General features: G+C 34.2%; 2 protein-coding genes across 6 annotated transcripts in view; one reads left to right on the plus strand and one right to left on the minus strand.

The window, feature by feature from the left end:
- Positions 1–21,110, plus strand: part of LOC132912466 (26S proteasome non-ATPase regulatory subunit 9) — a 272,372-nt gene that overhangs the window by 173,492 nt on the left and 77,770 nt on the right. The window lies entirely within an intron of this gene.
- Positions 1–21,110, minus strand: part of LOC132912449 (hemicentin-2-like) — a 547,362-nt gene that overhangs the window by 62,697 nt on the left and 463,555 nt on the right. For all 5 annotated transcript variants that reach the window (XM_060969863.1, XM_060969864.1, XM_060969861.1 and 2 more), the window contains 4 exons: positions 17,676–17,792; positions 7,949–8,152; positions 5,641–5,792; positions 3,463–3,607 (listed from right to left, as the gene is read on the minus strand). In XM_060969863.1, coding sequence (XP_060825846.1) covers positions 3,463–3,607; positions 5,641–5,792; positions 7,949–8,152; positions 17,676–17,792 — 618 coding nt within the window. The remainder of the gene's footprint in view (positions 1–3,462; positions 3,608–5,640; positions 5,793–7,948; positions 8,153–17,675; positions 17,793–21,110) is intronic.

Below are 21,110 nucleotides of genomic sequence, written 5' to 3' on the forward strand. Positions count from 1 at the left end.
TCCATCGATAATCGCGCCAGTCGGAGGTGGTTTCAGGTGGTGGGAAGGAATAAGGAAAAATTTACTCGTTATTGCAGGCGCGGGATCTTGCGGCGGAATTATCGGATTTGTTCGGTGGACTCGCATTACGAGCATCATAAGCAAGAACTGGCTGGCGAACGTTGTAAATCGATATCGCGGCTGCTCTTTCACAGATTTTTACCCTCTCTTTCTCTTGCTACCACCTTTTCTTTCATCCCCTCTATCGTTCTTATTTGTTATTCTCTTCGTCTTTTTTTCATTTTGTTTTCTTCTTTGTTTTTGTTCGTTCGTTCATTGGTTCTTGCTAGAGTTTCAACGGCGAAGAAACGATATCGAGCGAACGGCCACGAGGGAGCAGCGGATTCTTGCTAATAGCGAGAGCAAGAGATCGAGTGTGAAGTCAATACACGGGCCTCGACTTGACAGAATCCCAACGGATAAATAAGTTCCCCAACCCCTTCTTTATGCTCGTTTCTTTGACGCCGATGATGCACGCGAGTTTTTAATTTCGGTAGGCGAATGCGATTTCGACGGCCTTTAAGACGACTCGGTGCTGAAACGCGCGTTTAGGGGTGTTCAGAGAGGGTGGCAAAGGAAATATGGAGCACGAATCGTGTCAAGTAGACTGGGTATATTTGTCATTCGACGGATTAGTAAAAATTTCGCTTTTTTAAATTAAAGACACGATATTATATCTTACTATTTGATAAAATTTAATTTTGTAATAATTATTTGTTTTTAGTTAAAGTTCGTTCTTTAATTAACAGAAGATATACTCACACTTTTCTTTTAGAAGATTACTAAGAAACTGGTTCTTTTTTCAAGCTGTAATATAATGTTCTACTTTTTAATAGAATTTAATTTTGCAATAATTATTTGATTTTTAATTAAAATAATATGAGCTGACAGAATTTTGAATTGAAATATCTACAGAACATTCAAAACATTTTGTATTATCATCGATTAATTAAATTGACGTTTGCCAACCAAATGAGAGGCAAAATGAATATTTTTGTATTAAAATTTAATTTGCGAATCTGTTTCGTCTCTAAGAAGAAGAAAATAAAGAATTTTCTGAATCGGCAGATATTAATATTTACCTGTTCAATCTCGTGCCCCAGAGAAATATCAAATTGTTCTTTCTGTACGTTTTAGACTATTCGTGCATTAAAATAGAAAAGAAACGAAAAGGAATCGAAGTAAATGGTCCGAATAGTACATTGGAAATATTCTTTTAAATATTTGGCATCGATATGCTTCTGGTCTGAACGTTTATGTTTTGTTTATAGTGTGTTCTGGTTGGTTGCCAAGAAGCTTGTTCCACTGTAAGATTGCACATTGGGGGAATAGTGTGCTGTCGTCAGGTTCTTAAGTGGCGTGGGTGTTAGTGGAACGGAAATTTACAGAAGGATGACTATTCGATGCAAAACAAGGCTGTATGAACGAAAGAAACGTCTAAAAACGGAAAACTCGAATGCGAGAGAGTGCATCGATCGTGGCAATCTAACTGCTTGAGATTCGAAGCACTCTTTACCGTAGTAATAGGATGGATAGCAAAACAATAGAACTCGTGCATTGTCAATAAAAATGGCGAGAAGAACGTCGGAAAATACTACAGATATTCTGCCTTCTAGATATTCCTTTTATTATCATTGTTGATTTCTTTGTTCTACTTCGAGTATGTTAAAGGCGATCATTAATAAAAACTGTTAAATTAGAGATTAAAAATTGGAAGAATGGGTGAAATTTTCACTTCAAATTATTGAAACATTTAATCTCAATTTTCTCGAAAGATATAGATATTCAGCTTGTTGTCCTTTATTGTTACTGTTGTAACTTCTTTATTCGTAGAATACCTGCTTCGAGTATTAAAAGCGATTATGTAAAAAACATTGAATCACAGATTACAAATTTTAAGAATATTCGATATTTTCAATTTACATTATCGAAACTTTTAATCTCAATCTTTGACATTTAACATGACTTATAAACATTATCACCGAAATTTGATATTACGTATATTATTCAGTTTCCTCACAATTATTATATTTCATTCTATTATTTTACCTATATAATAACGGATTACATTTCTTTCATTTCCCGACTACGAAATATTATATATCTCACTGTACCTTCTAAGGTTAATAATTTTCAAAAGCTCTCACATTTTACTATCATGTTACCGTTCCTGCATACTGCAGCAACGTTATCATCGTTTTCTGGCTTGAACTTTTCAGTTGGTGCAGTCTGCGAAGCCTCGAAAGAATTAATTAAAATTTTTAATTAATCCAAGTAAACTACGTACCATGGAAAGTTGACTGGAAGAATAGATGGCCGTGACGACACGCGTTTCGCATTAGAGTTCCTAGCTTGTCGTCGACGAGACAAACTTCAGAGAAACTGTTTTCACCACTCGAAACAATCGGTCGTCAATTCGTTGCTCTATCGATTAGGCGAATTAAATTACGTTCCACGACGCGACGCAATAAATCGCTCATCAACCATATTTCATTTTTATTGGACAGCTATATGGCCGTGTTTCCTCGTAGACTAGACATTGCGAAAACCCGATTGAAGCATTTCCAAATTTTTCCCCGTCGGAAAACCAATCAGACAGATTTCTAGATCTGTCCTCGACACTGTTGACAAATTTCCCCGTCTCTTCTCTCCCGTTCTACAATTTTACGTAATCAACGCTTGCTTTCTTTTGATTCAATTTTGCTATTTTTAGAGCGTTGAATTGAGATTAGGGAAATTAGGATTAGGCTTATAATTAGGTGTCCTGAAAGTATTTTAGTATTTTATGTTTTATTGATGGACTGAGAATATTTATGCAAAATTATATTTTTGTAGACATAATTAGAAATGTTGATTTTCTTAGTTATGAATGTAATTGATGAGCTAGAAATATAATTTAAAAAAGTTTATTTTGTTTAGTTATATTCGTAGTATCAAGTAAGCAATTTAATACATATGAAAACGAGTATTGTATTTTGATTTGAATCGAAAAAATATACAGTCTATCTGTTTTTATAAGATTAATTCTTCCTACGTCTTTATGCAATTTAATTTAGTAAATATTAGTTGACTTTATATGTTGGAATTTTGCAAATACAAGAAGCATAATGGTTAATGCAAGGGGGGTTAAAGAGAATTATTATTTGGTACGATAGTGATTGACACAGCACGGCAGGTCCTTCTCTACTCTAAAAATTCTATTTTCGCCGCAACAAAACAGAGAATATTCCATTCAAAGCCCAAAAAACACACACAACACCTATCTCTGAAAATCAGCTAATCGAAACTGTTTTGTTACTCGTTCTCTATTTTTCTTGGTAAGTGTGTGACCACCACCTGTCGTGGAAGAAAATATCGCCGAGAGACGTTTACCTCTACTCCCTGTAGATCGTCACTATGAAATTTCAATGAAAACACACTCACGGTGTATATCGAGCTTCCATCCGTCCTCCATCTCGGAATCCGGGATATCCGGCACGCTGCCGTGGCAGGAGAGGAACTTGCCAGCGTCCTCGATAGTCGGCACGAACGTGAGAATGCTGGTGGTGACGTTGGAGTCGGGGCTCATCTGTGGGATGGCACTCATGAATTTAAAACAGTTTACTGAACTGGTCTGCCTGATCGTTGAGCTATATCCACGCTAGAAAAAATAAAAGCTGGCCGCGAGGCTGATTTAGGGAAGTCGAAGCTGACGAACGCCGGAAGTCGAAGCTGACGAACGCCGGAAGTCGAACCTCCAGGGAACGAAAATGCAAAAAGAAATGAGAGAGAGAATGTGTGTGTATGTACGTGCGTGCGCGTGTGTGTGTGTGTAAAAGAGAGGTCAAACGCTGGGGACTTAGCATGATTGCTTTTCGCGGTGAAATTGGGCGGCCGTTTGCAAAATATTAGTTACGGAAGACTTTCACATAGAGAGAGAGAGAGAGAGAGAGAGAGAGAGAGAGAGAGAGAGTTTACGACGAATTTCTTGAACACGAGAGCATGTTTTTTTCATAGTGTAATTAAATCCTTCGGCCTCGAATCTGGAAGCCCGAATCTGTTGCATCGGACGTCTTCGAGGATCTCCTTCTGTGTTTAGCGTTTTAGGTGATGGTATAATGAAAATTTTTATGGAAGAGAAATATCGTAGAGCTGGGATAGTAGACGAAGATGTTTTGAGTGATTAGGAGGTATTGAAAGGAACTTTTTTTTTTTTTTGATTCTGCACGGTGTCTTTGTCACAATTTTTTTAGTAAACTTCTTAGGTGATGGTATAATGGGAATTTTTATAAGAGAGAAATATTGCTCGGTTTCGATGATTCGAAGATAGCGAAAGGAGTGTTTGTTGAGTTTTGGATGGCATTGAAGTATACTTGTATGTTTACAATGACTCGTGAAAGTATTCGAACAATTACCGTAGGAAACTTTTATTTATATATTGTTATGTAATGTAATATGTTATGTAAAACACTTTGAAATTTCACTAGTACTGTAATGAAATACAACTGTCATGATTATATTGGTAAAATTTAAAGCAATGTGAAAATGTATATAGAAATCACAAGATATTTATTGCACACACATATTCAGAAAAAAATTAGTATATGGCATAATAGTCGTCTTAAGCATATAATAAATGTCAAAGATTATTCCAACGAATATTAAGGTTTATTAATGTAATGAAGAATTGATTGCTTCAAATCTTTCGTCGTCTCTGTATCTGTAAAATATATACTTGCACTAAGCACGTTGCAGCTTCTATGCAAATTTTCAGATTTATTTCAAACTTTTCCAATATAATCATGATACATGTTATATGTTGATACATGTTGATTGATGTTGCATTCCATTATAGTAATTTTCTAAAATATTTCGTATGATATACATAATGTATTGTAGTATCGTGGACAAAAGGCCCTAAAAGACATCGGGTAAACCATAAACATTGTCGCGGGTCTAGGTGCCCACAGGCCCATCAATATGTCGTCGGTCCTTCAGTTGAAGAGTTTCGTAGAAAAGGCCTACGTGAAGAGACAGGGGGCCAGGAGGCCACGAGCGGTTACGGAACGTGGTGGGCCTAAGACAAGGGAATAAAAGGGATGCTAAGGCAGAAAGACAAATTCACAGTCAGTGTCGGTGGAGAAGACAGAGAGTGCGAGTTGCATTGTCGAGATAGAGTTGCTAATGTTGTCGAGAGAGTGTGGTCCACGTGAGAGAAAGAGAGAGAGCGTTGGATCCGTTATGACGAAAGTTGCAAATTAATTATTGAATTGTCTAAAGTATAGTACGTTATTGCGATTAGTTCATGTTAAATAACCATCGTTTTTTCTGTTTGATCAACATCTGTACAATCTATTCATTTGTAAATAAATCACCAACAAATTATTAGTATTTCCCGATACTACAGTATTTATAAAAATTTCCTACAAGTGTTTGATTATTTTTCAAGTACAACTATGATATTTAGTAGCTATTGACGAGATTAGTATCGTTAGATGATACAATAATGGATTTGATATTTACATACTCGCGCTCTCTCTCTATTTCTCTTTCTTTCTTTCTCTTCCTTTTCACTATAATTATTTTCTAAATTTTATTACACCTTGAAAATGTTAATTTTACCGTCTGTCTAGCATTTCTCAGCATCAAACTTCCTTTCGACCACGTGATCTTCGGATTTGGTCTCGCTCCAACTATCTCACAGCCGATCTCGTACGTGGTGCCTGCGCTAAATGGACGATTTTCTCCTTGCATGCGGACCCACAATGGTTTCACTGAAACACGCGTACCATCCATTAGCCCTCTTTACTCGAAAGAACTATCAGTTGCAGGCAAGATTCCGCCGCGTTTATGGAACCTGTCGAGTGTTTGAGTAATCATTTCGAATGGTTCCATGGTTAATGGAAACCATTTTGCGAAAGTTTCCAATATGGAACACGGTTTTACCAGCCTCCATTGTTCAATTATTTGTTAAACATTTGTCTTCTGATGGAGAAGCAGGATCGAATCTCGGTTTCATTAAGAGCAGTTTAAACACTATTCTACTTTTTTTTCTCTACCAGAAGTTGGCTCGATGACGAAATTGACTTTCGCTCAAAATTCTGTTTGCTGTGGTGGAGTAATAAGCGTAGTGGATATGCTTTTTGCAGTGTTTTGCTTTCTTTTTAGGAGATTGGATTTTGTGTGGGTGGTGGATGGAAATGTGTGTTTTCAGGTTTAGTGTTCCTGTTTTCATTTTTTTTTTTTTTTTTTTTTTTTTTTGGCACTGTGAATGGCACGTATTATTGTATACATTCATAGAGGTGAATTATTTACTCTTGGCGTGGATTGTTGTATTTTTTTGTATCATGTCGAATCTTGTTTCTTTGTATCGTTGTATCAAGTTTTAGAAGTGAAATGGCAGGGGAATAAGTGGAATTGAAATGTCACGTAATTAGGAAACCAGATACGAAAAATTTTCAAGTGTTCCTTCTAAAAAATTCATTTGACAGAAACCAAAATTTGCATACTTAATCTGTAGGAGTAGAGTCAAGTTTTTCTTCACTACTAAAAAATGATTACATAATTTTGATTTTTTCAATCTACCCTAATAGGTACATATTAGGATTATTTTTGACTTCATATCAAGAATCATAGCACTGACATATCGTTTTATTTTTTATTCTGTACTCCAATCAGTATTAATATTTCTAATGATGAACATGTATTTTATATATTTTACATATACGAGGTTTGTCAAGAAAGTAACACCGTTTTGAAATAACAATAATACAAATGCATTTTAAGAAATTTTCTGTATTTGTAACTTTAGTATATATACTATGTTATTTTTTAGTACAACCAACAATCCTATTTGAACACTTATCGTAACGTTATGCGAGTTTTTGAATATCTTCATCATATACTTCCACCGCCAGTTTACGTAACCATCGTCTTACACAATCCTTTAAATGATTGTTTCTTGTGAAGCGTTATCGACCTAAAAAATCTCTAAATTTTGCAAAAAAAAAAAAAAAAATGGTAATCTGATTCGTTCGAATCGTGTATCATTTGCAATGAAGTCGCAGACGTTCTTGAGCTCTTCTGTAATAAAAGCACGAACCCTTACGATCACGTACAGTTTTTCTGTCCCTCTTGAATTCTCGTACTTAGACACATCGCCATTTTAAACGTGCGATATGAAATATTATACGACGATATTAAATATTTAAACGCAAAATTTGGTGTGACTTATGCTCCCGCAGAGAGGACCGCCGTAATACTGATCACATACTGTATCTTGGCTGTATCCCGCTTACGTGTGTCATTTGGGTACAGCGAACTCACGGACCCGAGCTACAACGAGGGGTCCGTTGGGAAACGTCCCAGGACCAAGGTCTCGGCCTTTATCGAATTTCGCCACTGGGCCTTGCTTACGTGAGTTCCTACCAGTATTAACAGTGACGGAGCTTACACGGGCCTCAAGCGGTAGTAAGAAGACCGTAGTGCCAGGTAAAACAGTCCCGCTAATGATTTCGATTGGTACTACGGGGGCCGAGATCAGTCGCGGAGGTTTGGGTCTCCCCCTTCCCTCTCTCGGTTGTCTGATGTTGGACTCGTGGAGGTAGTGGTTTATGGTCAAATGCTGACAAGATAGCCCGAGGAGATTTCCAGGTGCAGGCTTAATTCGCGCTCGGTACGGGCTACGCAAATAAAACTACTTCACACTAAATATGACTTATGTTAATACATGAATGAAGCTAGGTGATCTTCTATAAGCGCGTTCCATCGTTTTATATGGTTTCTATACGTAAACGCGTAGTACTTTCTGGACAATCCTCGTATTACAGAATGAAGAATATTTGCACGCTTCTGATAAATCTTTTTATCTTTTACTATTCTATACTCTAATCAGTATCATGACCTTTAATGATGTATCAAAATTACTTACGATTCATATTGAGCGTGACAGAGCTGGAAATAGGAGTGACCATGTTGTTGTTGGACGCCTGGCAGGTCAAAATCGTACCGAGGTGTTCGCGACTCAGCTTTTCTAATCGCAGCACGTTCCGTACCCTCTTAGTTCCGACGGTTTCGTAAGTGTCGTCCAGGAGAGCATTTTCCTGCCACCACGTCACACGTGGTTGTGGTCGACCTGTTCGGAACGAAACAGAATGAACGACGTTCGAAAACGGTGCTTTCGTTTGCCACGATTCGTGCCTCGCTTCACTCGTGTCTTTCGAACGCGTAAAAAAAGGATTCAATATAAATTCCATACATTCTCCATTTTTTACCTCCTTCTTTCGTCCTCTCTTTGTTAGTATTCGTTCCCTTTTTCCTTTTATCTTGGAACTGACATTCTGTTACGTTTCGTTCGCAGCTATGCTTCTAATCGAATCAGTTCCAATGACCACAGTTATTTAGAGGTATATAGTTATATAGGTTATATAGAAGATAATAAGCGAAATTCGTGGATCGTGGAACGTTGTTCGGCAAAGAATTTTTAAGAATTCGTTGTTATTTTTCAAATATTGCGGGAATCTTTCGTTTGGAAGAAGAATCGGTAAAGAATGTTTAAGGATATTTTCTTTATTTCCTGCTCGACTAATAACGTTAAGCTAATTGATCGTAATTACGTTCAGGTGAGAGAAAATGTTTATTCTATCACGTTTATAAATCTTCTCAAATCTTTTTAAAATTAAATAACGACCTACTACTACAACAGGAAACAAGGAATATCTCAGAGTACTCTTAGACAAAAAACTTTTATAGAACATGCACATTCGCAAAAAAAAAAAAAAAAAAAAAAGAGAAAAAAGAAAAAATGGGACAATTAAGCGAAATACATAGAAAACTTCGGTGGCTGATTGGCAAAAAAAATCATAGCTAACAATTTACAACAAGCTGCTGATATATAAAACTGATATTCTCGAACCGATATGGACGTACGCCTGCCAATTATGGGGCAGAGCCTCGAACTCCAATATAAAATCAATAGAAAGATGGCACAACAGAAAGTCGAGAGCCATTCCGAAGGCAGATTGGTACAATCGAAGAAATAAATAAATAAAGAAACCGGTGTACTTGCTGTAAGAGAAAAAACTGCCAGATACAGCAGGTTACATCAACAACTATAGAAGGATCAGCTTGACACCTTGGTCACGAAATTACTGGACATCATAGAAGAATGCGAAAGATTAAAGAGACTCAGAAATCACTTTCAGCATGTATAATACAGATTTACCGATATGAGCTAAATTATATTAGGCTGTCTATACTCACATTTATGTCAATCTAAGTCATCACTAGACTGCGGATTTTTATGCATTTATAAAAAATTTGAAAGCGCAAAATTACAGAAAATGCAATGATGTAAAAAAATATATAAAATAACCAAGCAATTTTACTTTTTTAACTATATTCACAAAAATATGAATTTGCATAAAGATCCACTGTCTATTCATTACAGTCTGTATTAAATCTTTTTTTGTAAAAGAGAGAATTTTATTAAAAATTAACACTTATGAGTTTTTAATTCCAATTGAAAGACAATCCAGTTAACAGATTAAAATTTCTTCATAGTTAGTCACCAAATATTCAAAGCATGCATTTCACTTCCTGCAACAAGCTTTTTGCAAAATCAATGATTCATTTTCTGTTTTTACTCGTAACAGGTAGAAAAAATATATCGTACACGCTACCCGTATTTGCGCTGCTTTCCCTTTCTCCTTCTCTCTCTCTCTCTCTCTTTCTCTCCCTCTCTCTTTTTCTCTCTCTCTTTCTCTTTCTCTCTCTTCTCCTTTTCCTCTGTTGATAAAGAAGGAAACTGACGCAGATATTTAAAGGTGCGAATCAACGACGCCGCTGGAAAAAGGAATTTCAAATCTATGTCCGATACTTTTCCGTATCAAGATCACAGCACCGGATCTCTCACCATGCTTCTGTGTAGTTTGCTTCCGTTTTAATTTTTTGCTGTTGTTGCTTGCCGTTTGTTTATACATGTTGGCTCAATCAAGAGATAATAGAACAGGAAGAGTTGGAGAAGGCAGGTGAATACAGCCACAGAGATGATTAAAAGACGCGCGAAAAATGATATCGAACAGCGTATTGACGTATTTCCAGATAGCGAACATGTTTGCGCAAACTATGAGCGGCGAACGGTTCAATAACGTCCCGATGAAACATCCCGTCGAATTTTCATCTCATAATACATTTAAATCCTTTGCGATTTGTGCTATTGGTCGGTGGATATTGGTTGCAAAATTGTATCTAATATTTTTTACGATTCATCGCGGGAGCACGCTCAACGCTTTACTATTAGTATTTTCATTATCGACATTGAATGTCTCACTTGTTTTTAGATGAGTCTTTTTTGGATGTTTATGAATGATATTTAATATTCTGGCTATGTGATTACTGGATTTGAATATTTTTGATTCTGCAGAATATTTCGTTATGCAAACACTCTTGCATAATAGGAACAGTATTGTTAATGAACTTATTAGTACTAATAGATATTGTAATATAAGTTTGGTATAATAAATTTAATTAAATTTTACATGCACGCAATTGAAGTTGAAGCATATAACAAATTATTCTATTATCTCATTCCGTGTAAAATTGTAAAATTATAAGAAAGAAATCTATAATCTATAAACCGTAACTTGTTAATTCATTAATATCATTAGTTAATACTGTAAGAGGGATTATTTTTTGTAACACAGTATACATACAGAGTCGTGAAAGAGTTATTATATAGTAATCATATTTGCTTTCGAGAGAAGCACACGTGAAGCAGCGAAGTAGTTGACGCACTGGTGAGGTGAATAAATAATTTTCTACATACGTATATATTTATATATCTGTTCTCACGATATTATTGATATTACTCTATGAGGCTACTATATAATAATGTACCTCAATTGGCGATAAATTTAAAAAAAAATTTTGAGAAGAAGGTGAAAGAATAACGTACAAATATGGAATTAGAAAATAATAGCGAACGAAATTGGAGCAAAAGTTCTCTAGTGGAGAAATTCTCACAGTCATTTTCCGCGGTAATGACAACAAACGATTGAATAGAATGCACAGTTACAGAAGCAGAACGATAAACGGTAATTTCATGGTGGAAAATGGCAGTCGGCAAAATATTTTGCGGCACGCTACGTGCAATAACGTTACGCCGGTGAAACAGCATTAGACACTTTGGATTATATACCGACAAGCACTCTGTTTACAATTTCCTATAAATAAATACCCTCTCGCAAATAATAAACGCGAGGAAATTCCTGGCAAGCCACGAGATGCAGTTTGCGGCGCGTTTAAACACCGCCGATGTGTGAGAGCGTAAATATCGTCCGGGTAAGTATACGATCTAGTGTAAAGCACGTCTTTTGACGCACAGGGATGACATATCTCAAGGAAACTGCCGGTATGACGTGTGTTTTGATGCTAAACAATGATTGGGGTTGTTTAGAATGATTGATGAAAGTAATTGATATTCTGATATGGCCCTCTCTTGCCTGCGAAGAAGACGTAATAAATTCACACTTTGATAAATAACCACTGAATAATGTTTTTCGTGTTTATTAACACATTCGAGATTGACAAGATTATCTCCAGTGGCCGAATAGTACTGCAGTTGTAAATTGTATTACATATATCTTGATAAATTTGCAATCCTGACCATTGTCACTATTATTATATTCAATTTTTGGTTTATTTCTTTTCTATTATTTTTATCATTTTCTTTCACCATTGGCTATTTTATGTTTTAGACATGTTATTTTAAAATTTATTACTTTAATAGAATGATTCTTTTGGTAGCAATTCGAGAATTATCTGATAATGTAAAGTATAGATGTCTCAGACGTTAAATTTTTGAAGAATTCTTTATTGAAGAGAGATATTATATGGTTCAGGGTATTGTCCACAGGTCTGAAATGGATTAGTACGAGAAAGCTCTTTAAGATTTTCTAGAATCGTATATGGAAAATGGTAAAAATGATTTCTTCTTTTATACCGTCTGTGGCCATTGAAATAAGACTACGTATAAAAATTTAGCTTTTCTGATATTTCAACGCTATATTATTATACAAATAACAAGTTGCATTTAGATACCTAGATTATTTACACATTTACAGACTATTTTTACACAGACTATTTTATACATGATGTCATGATTACACAGTGCACAGTTTCAATATGTAAACTCTCGTGTACATAACAATTAATTTGATAGTAAAGGATGTTGTACAGCCACATCCATTAGAGTTCCTTTCATCGGGGAATATCCCTTATTCTCATAATCAGGTAATTCATTCGATTTGAATGCCATTGAAAATATCTAAATCCTCCTCAAATCGCTTATACATTTCACTCATCATTATCATCTTCGTTTGAAATTTTTCCAAAAGACCAAGATGTTTGAATGATGGTAAAATAACGAGGATATAAGGCAAATAACGTTTTTCTTATTAAAAATTTTAAATTGCGTTAGGCATCTTGAAAATGAGTTGAAAAATAGAAAATTTCGTAATGTTTACGTTTGAAATTAATAGAAATGTGATCTAGTTATTGCAATAAAACTGATCAAGCCAACCTTACAGTACTTGCGCGACGTTGTCCTATATTACTTACACCGCGCAGGTATCTAATTTCTTACTTACGAATAAATCTATTATATAATATTTGATGAAACAAAGTCATTCGAAGGAAATACAATGACGAAATAACGAATCGAAATATAAATTTATATTACAGTAGTATATGAAATTAGATTTTGAAATACAAGGATAAAGAAAAAAAATCTGAACTTGGAAAACGAAATACAAATTAATTTCACCATAAAAGGTGGTTAGAAGCCCAATGAAATAGTTTCCATATTTAGAGCCTAATACTTCCACCGAAGTAGAATGCCTTTGAGTAGTACCATTGCATATATAACCAGACAACTTGAAGTAGTTAAACTGAGTTCCTGTCTGTTTCGCTATTTCCTACCCTACTTCTTCGTATAATGTAAATTGTGCATGAATATAACAAGAGGCTGATATGGATAAAATTTAACATATAGCAAAAATCGATACATTTCTTGCATATGAAGAGTTAAGAATTGATTTTCAATCCTTACGACATTCTAACCGTTCTTAAAATTTCAGAAGTTTAACATAATTACATAAAAATGGATAACTCGATTTCTCGAATATATAAATGTCTTTTAGAAACATTTTTTCTTTTTTAAACGAAATTATATATTACAGTTAAACTATTTAATAAAATGGAGGAACTTTTAATTTTGTTATTTATTCTCAGTACAAACATCACTCGATTAAAATAATTAAAACATTCAAGAATTAATTCAACCATACTCGGTACTAAATTTTTGAAAATTAAGATAATTAAAATTTTTAATTCAAGAATACACACTTAGAATTCATACTGTCAAATTTCCCAAATGGTTTTAACGTAACACCATAAAAATCTCTGGCGTCACTCACAGAACGGTTATCTAACAATTTTTAACGATTACTTTAAAATGATCTGATATGTTTAAGAAAACTATTTATGCGTGGTTAAACAACATATTTCATCAAACGCGACCATTAAAAAAATCTCGCAATACAACGAGTTAATAAATCGTTTCATCTGTAGTGCCTGTGTTTCTTCTCTCACTACATTTCTCACTTTTTGGTGTAAATGTTTTTTTCTGTGTTCTCCAGCAAGCTATCTTATAACCTTTACTTTTCTCAACATGCTACGACTTTCTTCTTCCCCTTTCGCGTCTGTTTATAGATCTTTATGCTACAAGGGTATGCATGCTTGGAAAAGCTAGATGCGCAGATGGAAAAGACGCGACAAGATAAACGTGCAGGCTCGCGCGCGCACATATATAGGGTGATCCTGATAACATGATAGTGACAAAATTTATAATTTGGAGGAATTATTAGTACAATTTGATTAAATAAAATTAATGCTTCCAATTAATGCTTCTTGAGCAGGTTACTATATTTACTAAGAGCATGAAAACTGTTGAAAATAATCTTCTAGACAAATTTTACGTATTTATTTTTTTACGATTTTATGTATCGTTTCCTCATTAACTTACTTTATTAAAATAAACTGAAGAAATGTGTATTTCGGATAAATAATTTAAGAAGTAAAACTTCTAAAATATAATACTATTTTCATGCTGAATATCTCGATAAATACCTTTCAGACAGACTGTAGCTTACATTTTTTACTTTATCTCTTTTTACTTCTTTTATCTTTAAGCTTACCGATGACTACTAGTCCTTTTATTAGAATTTATTTAATATTCCATTAATTTCTATTAATAATACTCCACCATTTGAAGAAATACAGTGTAAATAAATAATGTAAATGAATGAGATATAATATACGATAATTTTATCAAAGTTAATATAAGTAATATAACATAAATCTAATAAATATAGTATATAATCTTCTCATTAGAATCTATGTAAAATTCCATTAATACATTAAATATAACGTTCATGTCCTCACGTTCCATTAAAAAATATCCTACTGAATTTCCAGGACTAATATAATACATAAACGATAAAAACGCAGAAAAGTAATAATTACAGTGTATTCATTTAAAAATTACGTAAATGCGTACCTTTATAGCAACAACGAATAATTTAGAAATAACTGAAAATGTACAAATAGTCAAGTCAAATGTATCACCCAGTATGTACGCAGGAATATACATATTCGGGTAACAAGTAACGAACCTAACACGATGTACAGCTGTGTGCTTCATCTCCTTTGCCAGTATCCGGCACTATTAAATTTTCATTTTAATCATGCTTCTCTTCCTCGAAGCGATCAACTTCCGGCTGTTTCGCTGATGGAAAGTTTCACGCGCGAGGATCGCGTGTCGGTTGTGTTACATTGAGATTAAGCGTCGATCGTATTGCGTGCGAATGCAAAATAGAATGTGATCAAAAATATTGATGCGAGTAGAAATTCGGTATCCGCAGAATCTGCTGAAACATGTCGACGTTTCCTCATCTCTGACGACAGGATTGCCAAATACGCCGAACTGATGCATTTCCGATAAATTTCTTCACGCAATTCTGAGAAACACATAGATCTTTTTGAAAAAATGAATACTCCTAACTTAAAAAAGGCACGTTTAAGTGTTAGAAAAATTTTCGAAGAATTTTGATAAATATTTGGTTTTTGGCAATTGTTGAAAACATGAAGACATGCTTCCCTAAATTAAAAAATTAAACCTCTAACTTTATGAGGCACATTTTAAACAATTTTTTAATAGGAAGTTTTATAAAGATAAGAATATTTTTGAAAGTTTAGGTAAATATAGAATTTAAAATGTTAGAAATTGTGTGTTAATAAATGCGTGAGTTAATAAATTTACAAATGCATCGCAATAACACACACGTAGTTAAATGTGACGTCTACAATACAAGACTATCGATCACTCATATAATCATAGAATATCTTAGATTCAACGAAGAAAGGATAAAACATAACGTCGACGGTAATCTCTCGGGAATCCTCATGTCGATGCCATTTCAACAAAAGATTATCAATTTCTATCGAGAAATTAAGATATTGAACAGAATTTAATAAGCCCACGAATATAAAAATAGTCGCCAATAGTCATAGTAGCCGATATGACTTTAAATAAAATAAATGATAACAGTAACAAACACTCAACATAAACATCAAAGAATTTTCGAATTTTTTCGTCTCTGGCACTTCACACATATCTTTCTCCATTCTGAAGCTGACTGTTTCAATGTAAAATTTATTAGCTACGTGTTTTAAGACGTTAACTCCATGTTCATTCGAATTTGCATGTGAAAAAAATCGTTCCTTTCCGTATTTCTCATACGTTTTTCTCTTTCTCTTTAAAAGAGAGACTATATGAGGTCAAGAAAGATTCAAGTATCTTCCTTAAAGAGAGATTAATCGAATAAAAATGATTCTTGCGTAAGTCACGAATTTCTACCACACGATACGTCTTATTTACATCCTCACAGTGTTTCTGAAATAAAATTCGTGCTTCGTTTCTTTCATAATTTCGATGTATACCATGAACCATATAAATTTACAACTTGTGAAGAACGATGGTGATTTGTGTCTCAAGACTGTCTGCTTATTTCCTCATTAATTTTCACCGTTTATATTTGAAGAAGCTTATAAATGTTTACAAATTTATTCGAACAGAGTGTCCTATATAATTAGGAGGAATAATTGCAGTGTATAACAGAAAATGGAAAAAAATTCATTGCTTAAAACATTTGTTATCTTCGCTTCGAAAAAAAATTGAATTATATATTCTTTATATAGTAATCGGTATGTTTTTTATTTTTTAAAAGTATTAAGGGTTTCGAATGAAAATTTAAATGACATTTAACTTTAATTTTGTTAAATACAGTATATGATAAATAGGTAAAACGTAAATGTAATTAGTATCCATCGATAATAATCGACAACGATTTATAATCATTGTTTTCGAAAAAAATATGGTCAACCAGAACAAGATTTAAAAACCGAAATAACTGCACTTTTAGTAAAAAATGTTTGAAATAAAAGATTACGATGCAGGTTCTTTGTGTACTGAAGTCCCGCAGCACCTGCCGACATCTTAACTCGGAAAGACTAGGCAGTCTATTTCATCGTGTTGAATTTCTCGTGTCGAAAAATCAAATTGTACGAGGCAAGTCGGAATATAAAGAATGCGTGATGTAGGATGGTAAAAACGAATGAAACAGCGCATAAAAGTACGATGGAGATAAAAATCGGTCGCCAAAGAATCTGCGATTTCTCATTTCTTACTTCTATACGATTAAAATTACATTTATATTTATGCGTTCATAGAAGTTTATTGGAAAATAGTATTTTAATGAGTTTTTAATTAGGTGATTTTTGTGCAAGAATTACGGAATTAAAGGCAAAGACGAAAGAGTGTCTTTGTGATTTATCATGAAAACAGTGAAGACAAAACATATAACTATAGTATTATTCTGAAAATAGAAATTATACCGACTACCTCGTATCTTTAATTCGATTTTTTCTTTAGCAACAAATTAATACGATGTAAAAATAGGGCTAGTTACAAATTAAGGTATGGATGAGAGCTAAATAGAAATTTAATCGATGTATAGAGTACTATTACAACTAGACATACATCATAGTTCGTTATTTATTGTATCAAGGACGCTTGCACATCCCTATTGTCGCATTCTGAAATGAATCTGCCCGACTAAATTGTTTTACTAAATTACTCAACTAGATTTTGTCACGCACGCTAGGTTACTAAATCACTTGCCTAAATCACTGGATGTGCCTAAACGAGGCTTAACTACACAAATAAAGGAAATTATGATGTAAAATTGCGTGGATCATCTTGTAAAATGACAGCAACTGATGAAGAGAGAAGTATAGGCACAGAAGAGGCAAAGTCAAGCGCGAGTATAATAGTGAGCTAAAAAAGTGATCAGGCGAAGGAATGCTGATCGGTTATTTCTGATATTTCTCGTCGATTTGCGATTTGTAACACAATCGTAAAGATAGGCACTCATATTTGAAAGTGTCGCATATACGAATAAGACCAATAAGGAGCGGTACTTCCCTTGCTATTGCATCATTTCGCTAATCATCTTTTCAGCTCTGTGCACCGTACTTACCACCAGCAGCAACGCAGGTAATATTCAGAGAGGCACCCTCGCTGTACGGGCCGAGCACGTAATAAGGAATATGAGACCTTCCGCTCTCGTCCAATATGCTAAGCTGCTCCGGCGGTACTGCAATAATTTCGCACAATAAGTTCGTCTACCCTTCGTTTTTCCGCGACTTACACCAGCTCTCATCCCTTCGCTCACGCTGCGAAACAACTTCAGCGATGGCGAAGAAATGGAATTCTGGCTCTCGCACCACAGGGCGAATCAATTTGCAAGGCAATGAACTAATGACCTGTGCCATCCGACGGACACTATGGATGGTCCATGGAGATTGGTATTTTTATTTGACGCAAATGAAAAGCTCCCTGTGGCACGCTTGAGGAGCCGCGTGATATAGAAATTATTTTTTAGGAGGTTTTATAGCGCAGCTTTGTAGGTAAAGCTGTATTTTGGAGCAGAATAGAAGTCTGTCTATGGGAATTTTAATTCGAACGGAGTTAGTGTCCGGTTTATCTTCGCAAAGGATAAAATGGTAATTGATAAGACATCTGGTAATGTAGGTTTGTTGTAGGCTGTTTACTTATAACTAAATGTAGATGTTTGTGCATTTGTGAGAAATTTAGGAGTGTCGGGATATAGGATATATCTAGAAATAAAATTTTCGATATGATATCTGACAGTGTTGAAAGAATTAAACGAATACTTGTCGAAGGAACCTATTCTTATTTCACAAAAATTGCTTTTGAGTAAATAATTCATTATACTTATCCAAGTCTATGGATATATACAGACTATGGAAATAAAATCAGTAGAAAAATTCCAAAGAAATACAAACCAAACGGAGGAGGAAGACAAAAAAAGGATCTCAATCTTCGTGAAATTTCCTTATTGTTGCTTAATCGAAGAAAAGCGCTCTGAACTCTCAGTGAAAATACTTTTTAATAAATAATCCATTATACTTATCCAAAGATTATTATATTATTCAAATGAAATCGGTAAGAAAAATTCAAAGAACTACAAGCCAAGCAGAAGAAGTTCAATTTTCCTAGAATTTCCTTATCGTTGATTAACCGAAGAGAAATAGATATCGTCGATATCGAAGTCGCAATTTCGACGGGGCGAGCGTCGTAAAATCACCAATCGAATTTCGTATTTCCCCCAATCCGTGACGACTTTCAGATAAAACTCGCCTTAATCGTCGCTTGCTGAACCGTAGATCCGGGTCAACAAGGTCGAATCCACTCTGTTTGCTCGGGCTAATTGCGAAGAACAGTCGGCAAACCTCGATCAACTCCAACAGGATCGAAAGCAGAGGGAGTGAATTCTCGAAGCAGTTTTGCTAGAAGAACAGGTATGAAGAGATGGGTGAAGAGGAAGATGAATTAAAAAGAAAAAGATATTAGGTTGTCCAACAAACTCGCAGTGCTTTTGATACACAACAAGTATGTTCTGTTATAATCTATATACTATTACTTAATGCCTATACATTTTAGATACATACTAGTTTATGAGTATATTTGAACAGTTACTATAGAAAAATTTTATGTGCATATTCGATGCGTTATATATATAAAACATTTTGAAATTTCATTAAAATGATTATTGTTTTCGATAGGCAATAAGTATGTTTTATTGGCAAACTGTATATTACCTAATGTACTATTGTGTACTATTACTTGATGCTTCTACATATACATGTACTAGCTTACGAAAGTATTTGAACAGTTACTACATAAATGTTTTATCTGTTATACGTATAAAACATTTTGAAATTTCATTAAAATTTTTATAAACAATAAGTACGTTCTGCTGTAATCTGTATACTATTACTTGATGTCTAAATATACAAGCTATGTTCACGTAATTCTTAGCCAGCATTTTTCTTGTAAAATGGAATGCATTAGGAATAAATGAAAGAGGAAAGAGTTTTGTAGTTTGCTACGACCAATATAATAGCCTATATTATTTTTTTATATTTACAACATTTTCCAAGAAACGAAGATAACCTTTAATTTTTTTAATAGAGTGCTGTATATTTTTTATGTCATACGAAAGCGTGTATCAAGGCGAAGTCATTCACGTGCCATACAATAACCGTCAAGGTTATACGAGGCCCGTAATGAAACAATTATTTGGAATATTATGTGGCATTGCGTTTACAAATATTTCTTATTGATACCACTTAGTACGTTAAATGCGACTGATCTCTTGTTGTTATTCATTATTAGAATGTGATACTGAAGCATCATTAATATCTCGGATAATATTGTCAGAAGCTGCCAAAAATGTTATTCATAGAGTTAAAATGTGCTTTCATACACAAAAAGGTCATATTAAACGTTTATTGCACCCTTGTCAAGAAACAATACTTGTAAACACACTGGCACAAATGTCATTTTGATGTGCTACAGAATTTTAGTAATCAGTTTATGCGTGCCACGAGGTGGAGAAGGTTGAAAATCACTACTGTAATGAGATAATATAAAGCGTCTACATAAAAGAATAATAAAAGCTGATTTGGACGAGCTAATGTTAAACTGGCGTGTCTATCACGGAGAAATTTCGAAAATTATTAGGAAACGAGGTTTGAGGGAAAAAATGAATAAATAGGCTGTGTTTGGTATAGAGGAAAAGGGGGAATAAAGTAGCAGTTTGCGTAATATGGAGGTAAGAGAAAGTTTGAAAAGGATTATTAGGCGAAGAAGTTTGACGAAAAAAGATCGCTAAATGTAATTTTATCGATCTTGAAAAAAGAAAAAGAGATAGTTTGCGTATCTTGGAAACGAGGAGAAAATTACAAAGATTATTTGGCGAAGAAAGTTGGTAAACGAGATTTACTTGACTTGAAAGAGAGGAAACAAGAAAAAATATTATTTTAATCTAAGTAGCGTGAAATAAAGAAAACTTTAGAAAATAATTACCACGCGAGGAAATTATTGTACAAAAGAATGTAGGAATAAAATCCTACTGTTTTCAAAAGGTGAAGACGTAGAATAATATGATGAATCTTGAAACGAGAAAAAATATCCAAAAATTATTAGTTAGAAAAATCCCAAGAATACGAAAAAAATATATACGAAAGAGACATTTTTGACGTCGAGAACAAAAAAACGACGAAGAAATAAAATTATATAAATTATACAACATAGAACAGAGGAAAAATTGGAATAGAACTTTTACACGAAGAAAATTGAAGAAAAATAAAATGATCGTTAAACGAGATTTTGTTAGTTGGAAGATTAAAACAGAAAAACACAAAGAAATAGAACTGTAGTTTATGTATCGCCCAGTTTGCTTAGCGAGAGGTGTGTAATTGATAACATAGAGAAAAAGAGGAAAATTAGCGTAGGTGTAGACGAGAGAAGTGGACAGTTAGGTAAGAGGAAAAGTCAGGGATTTATCAAGAAAAGAAGTGCGAACTGAGTGTACTGACAGAAATAC

The sequence above is a fragment of the Bombus pascuorum genome, chromosome 12, assembly GCF_905332965.1.
Source record: "Bombus pascuorum chromosome 12, iyBomPasc1.1, whole genome shotgun sequence".
NCBI lineage: Eukaryota > Metazoa > Arthropoda > Insecta > Hymenoptera > Apidae > Bombus > Bombus pascuorum.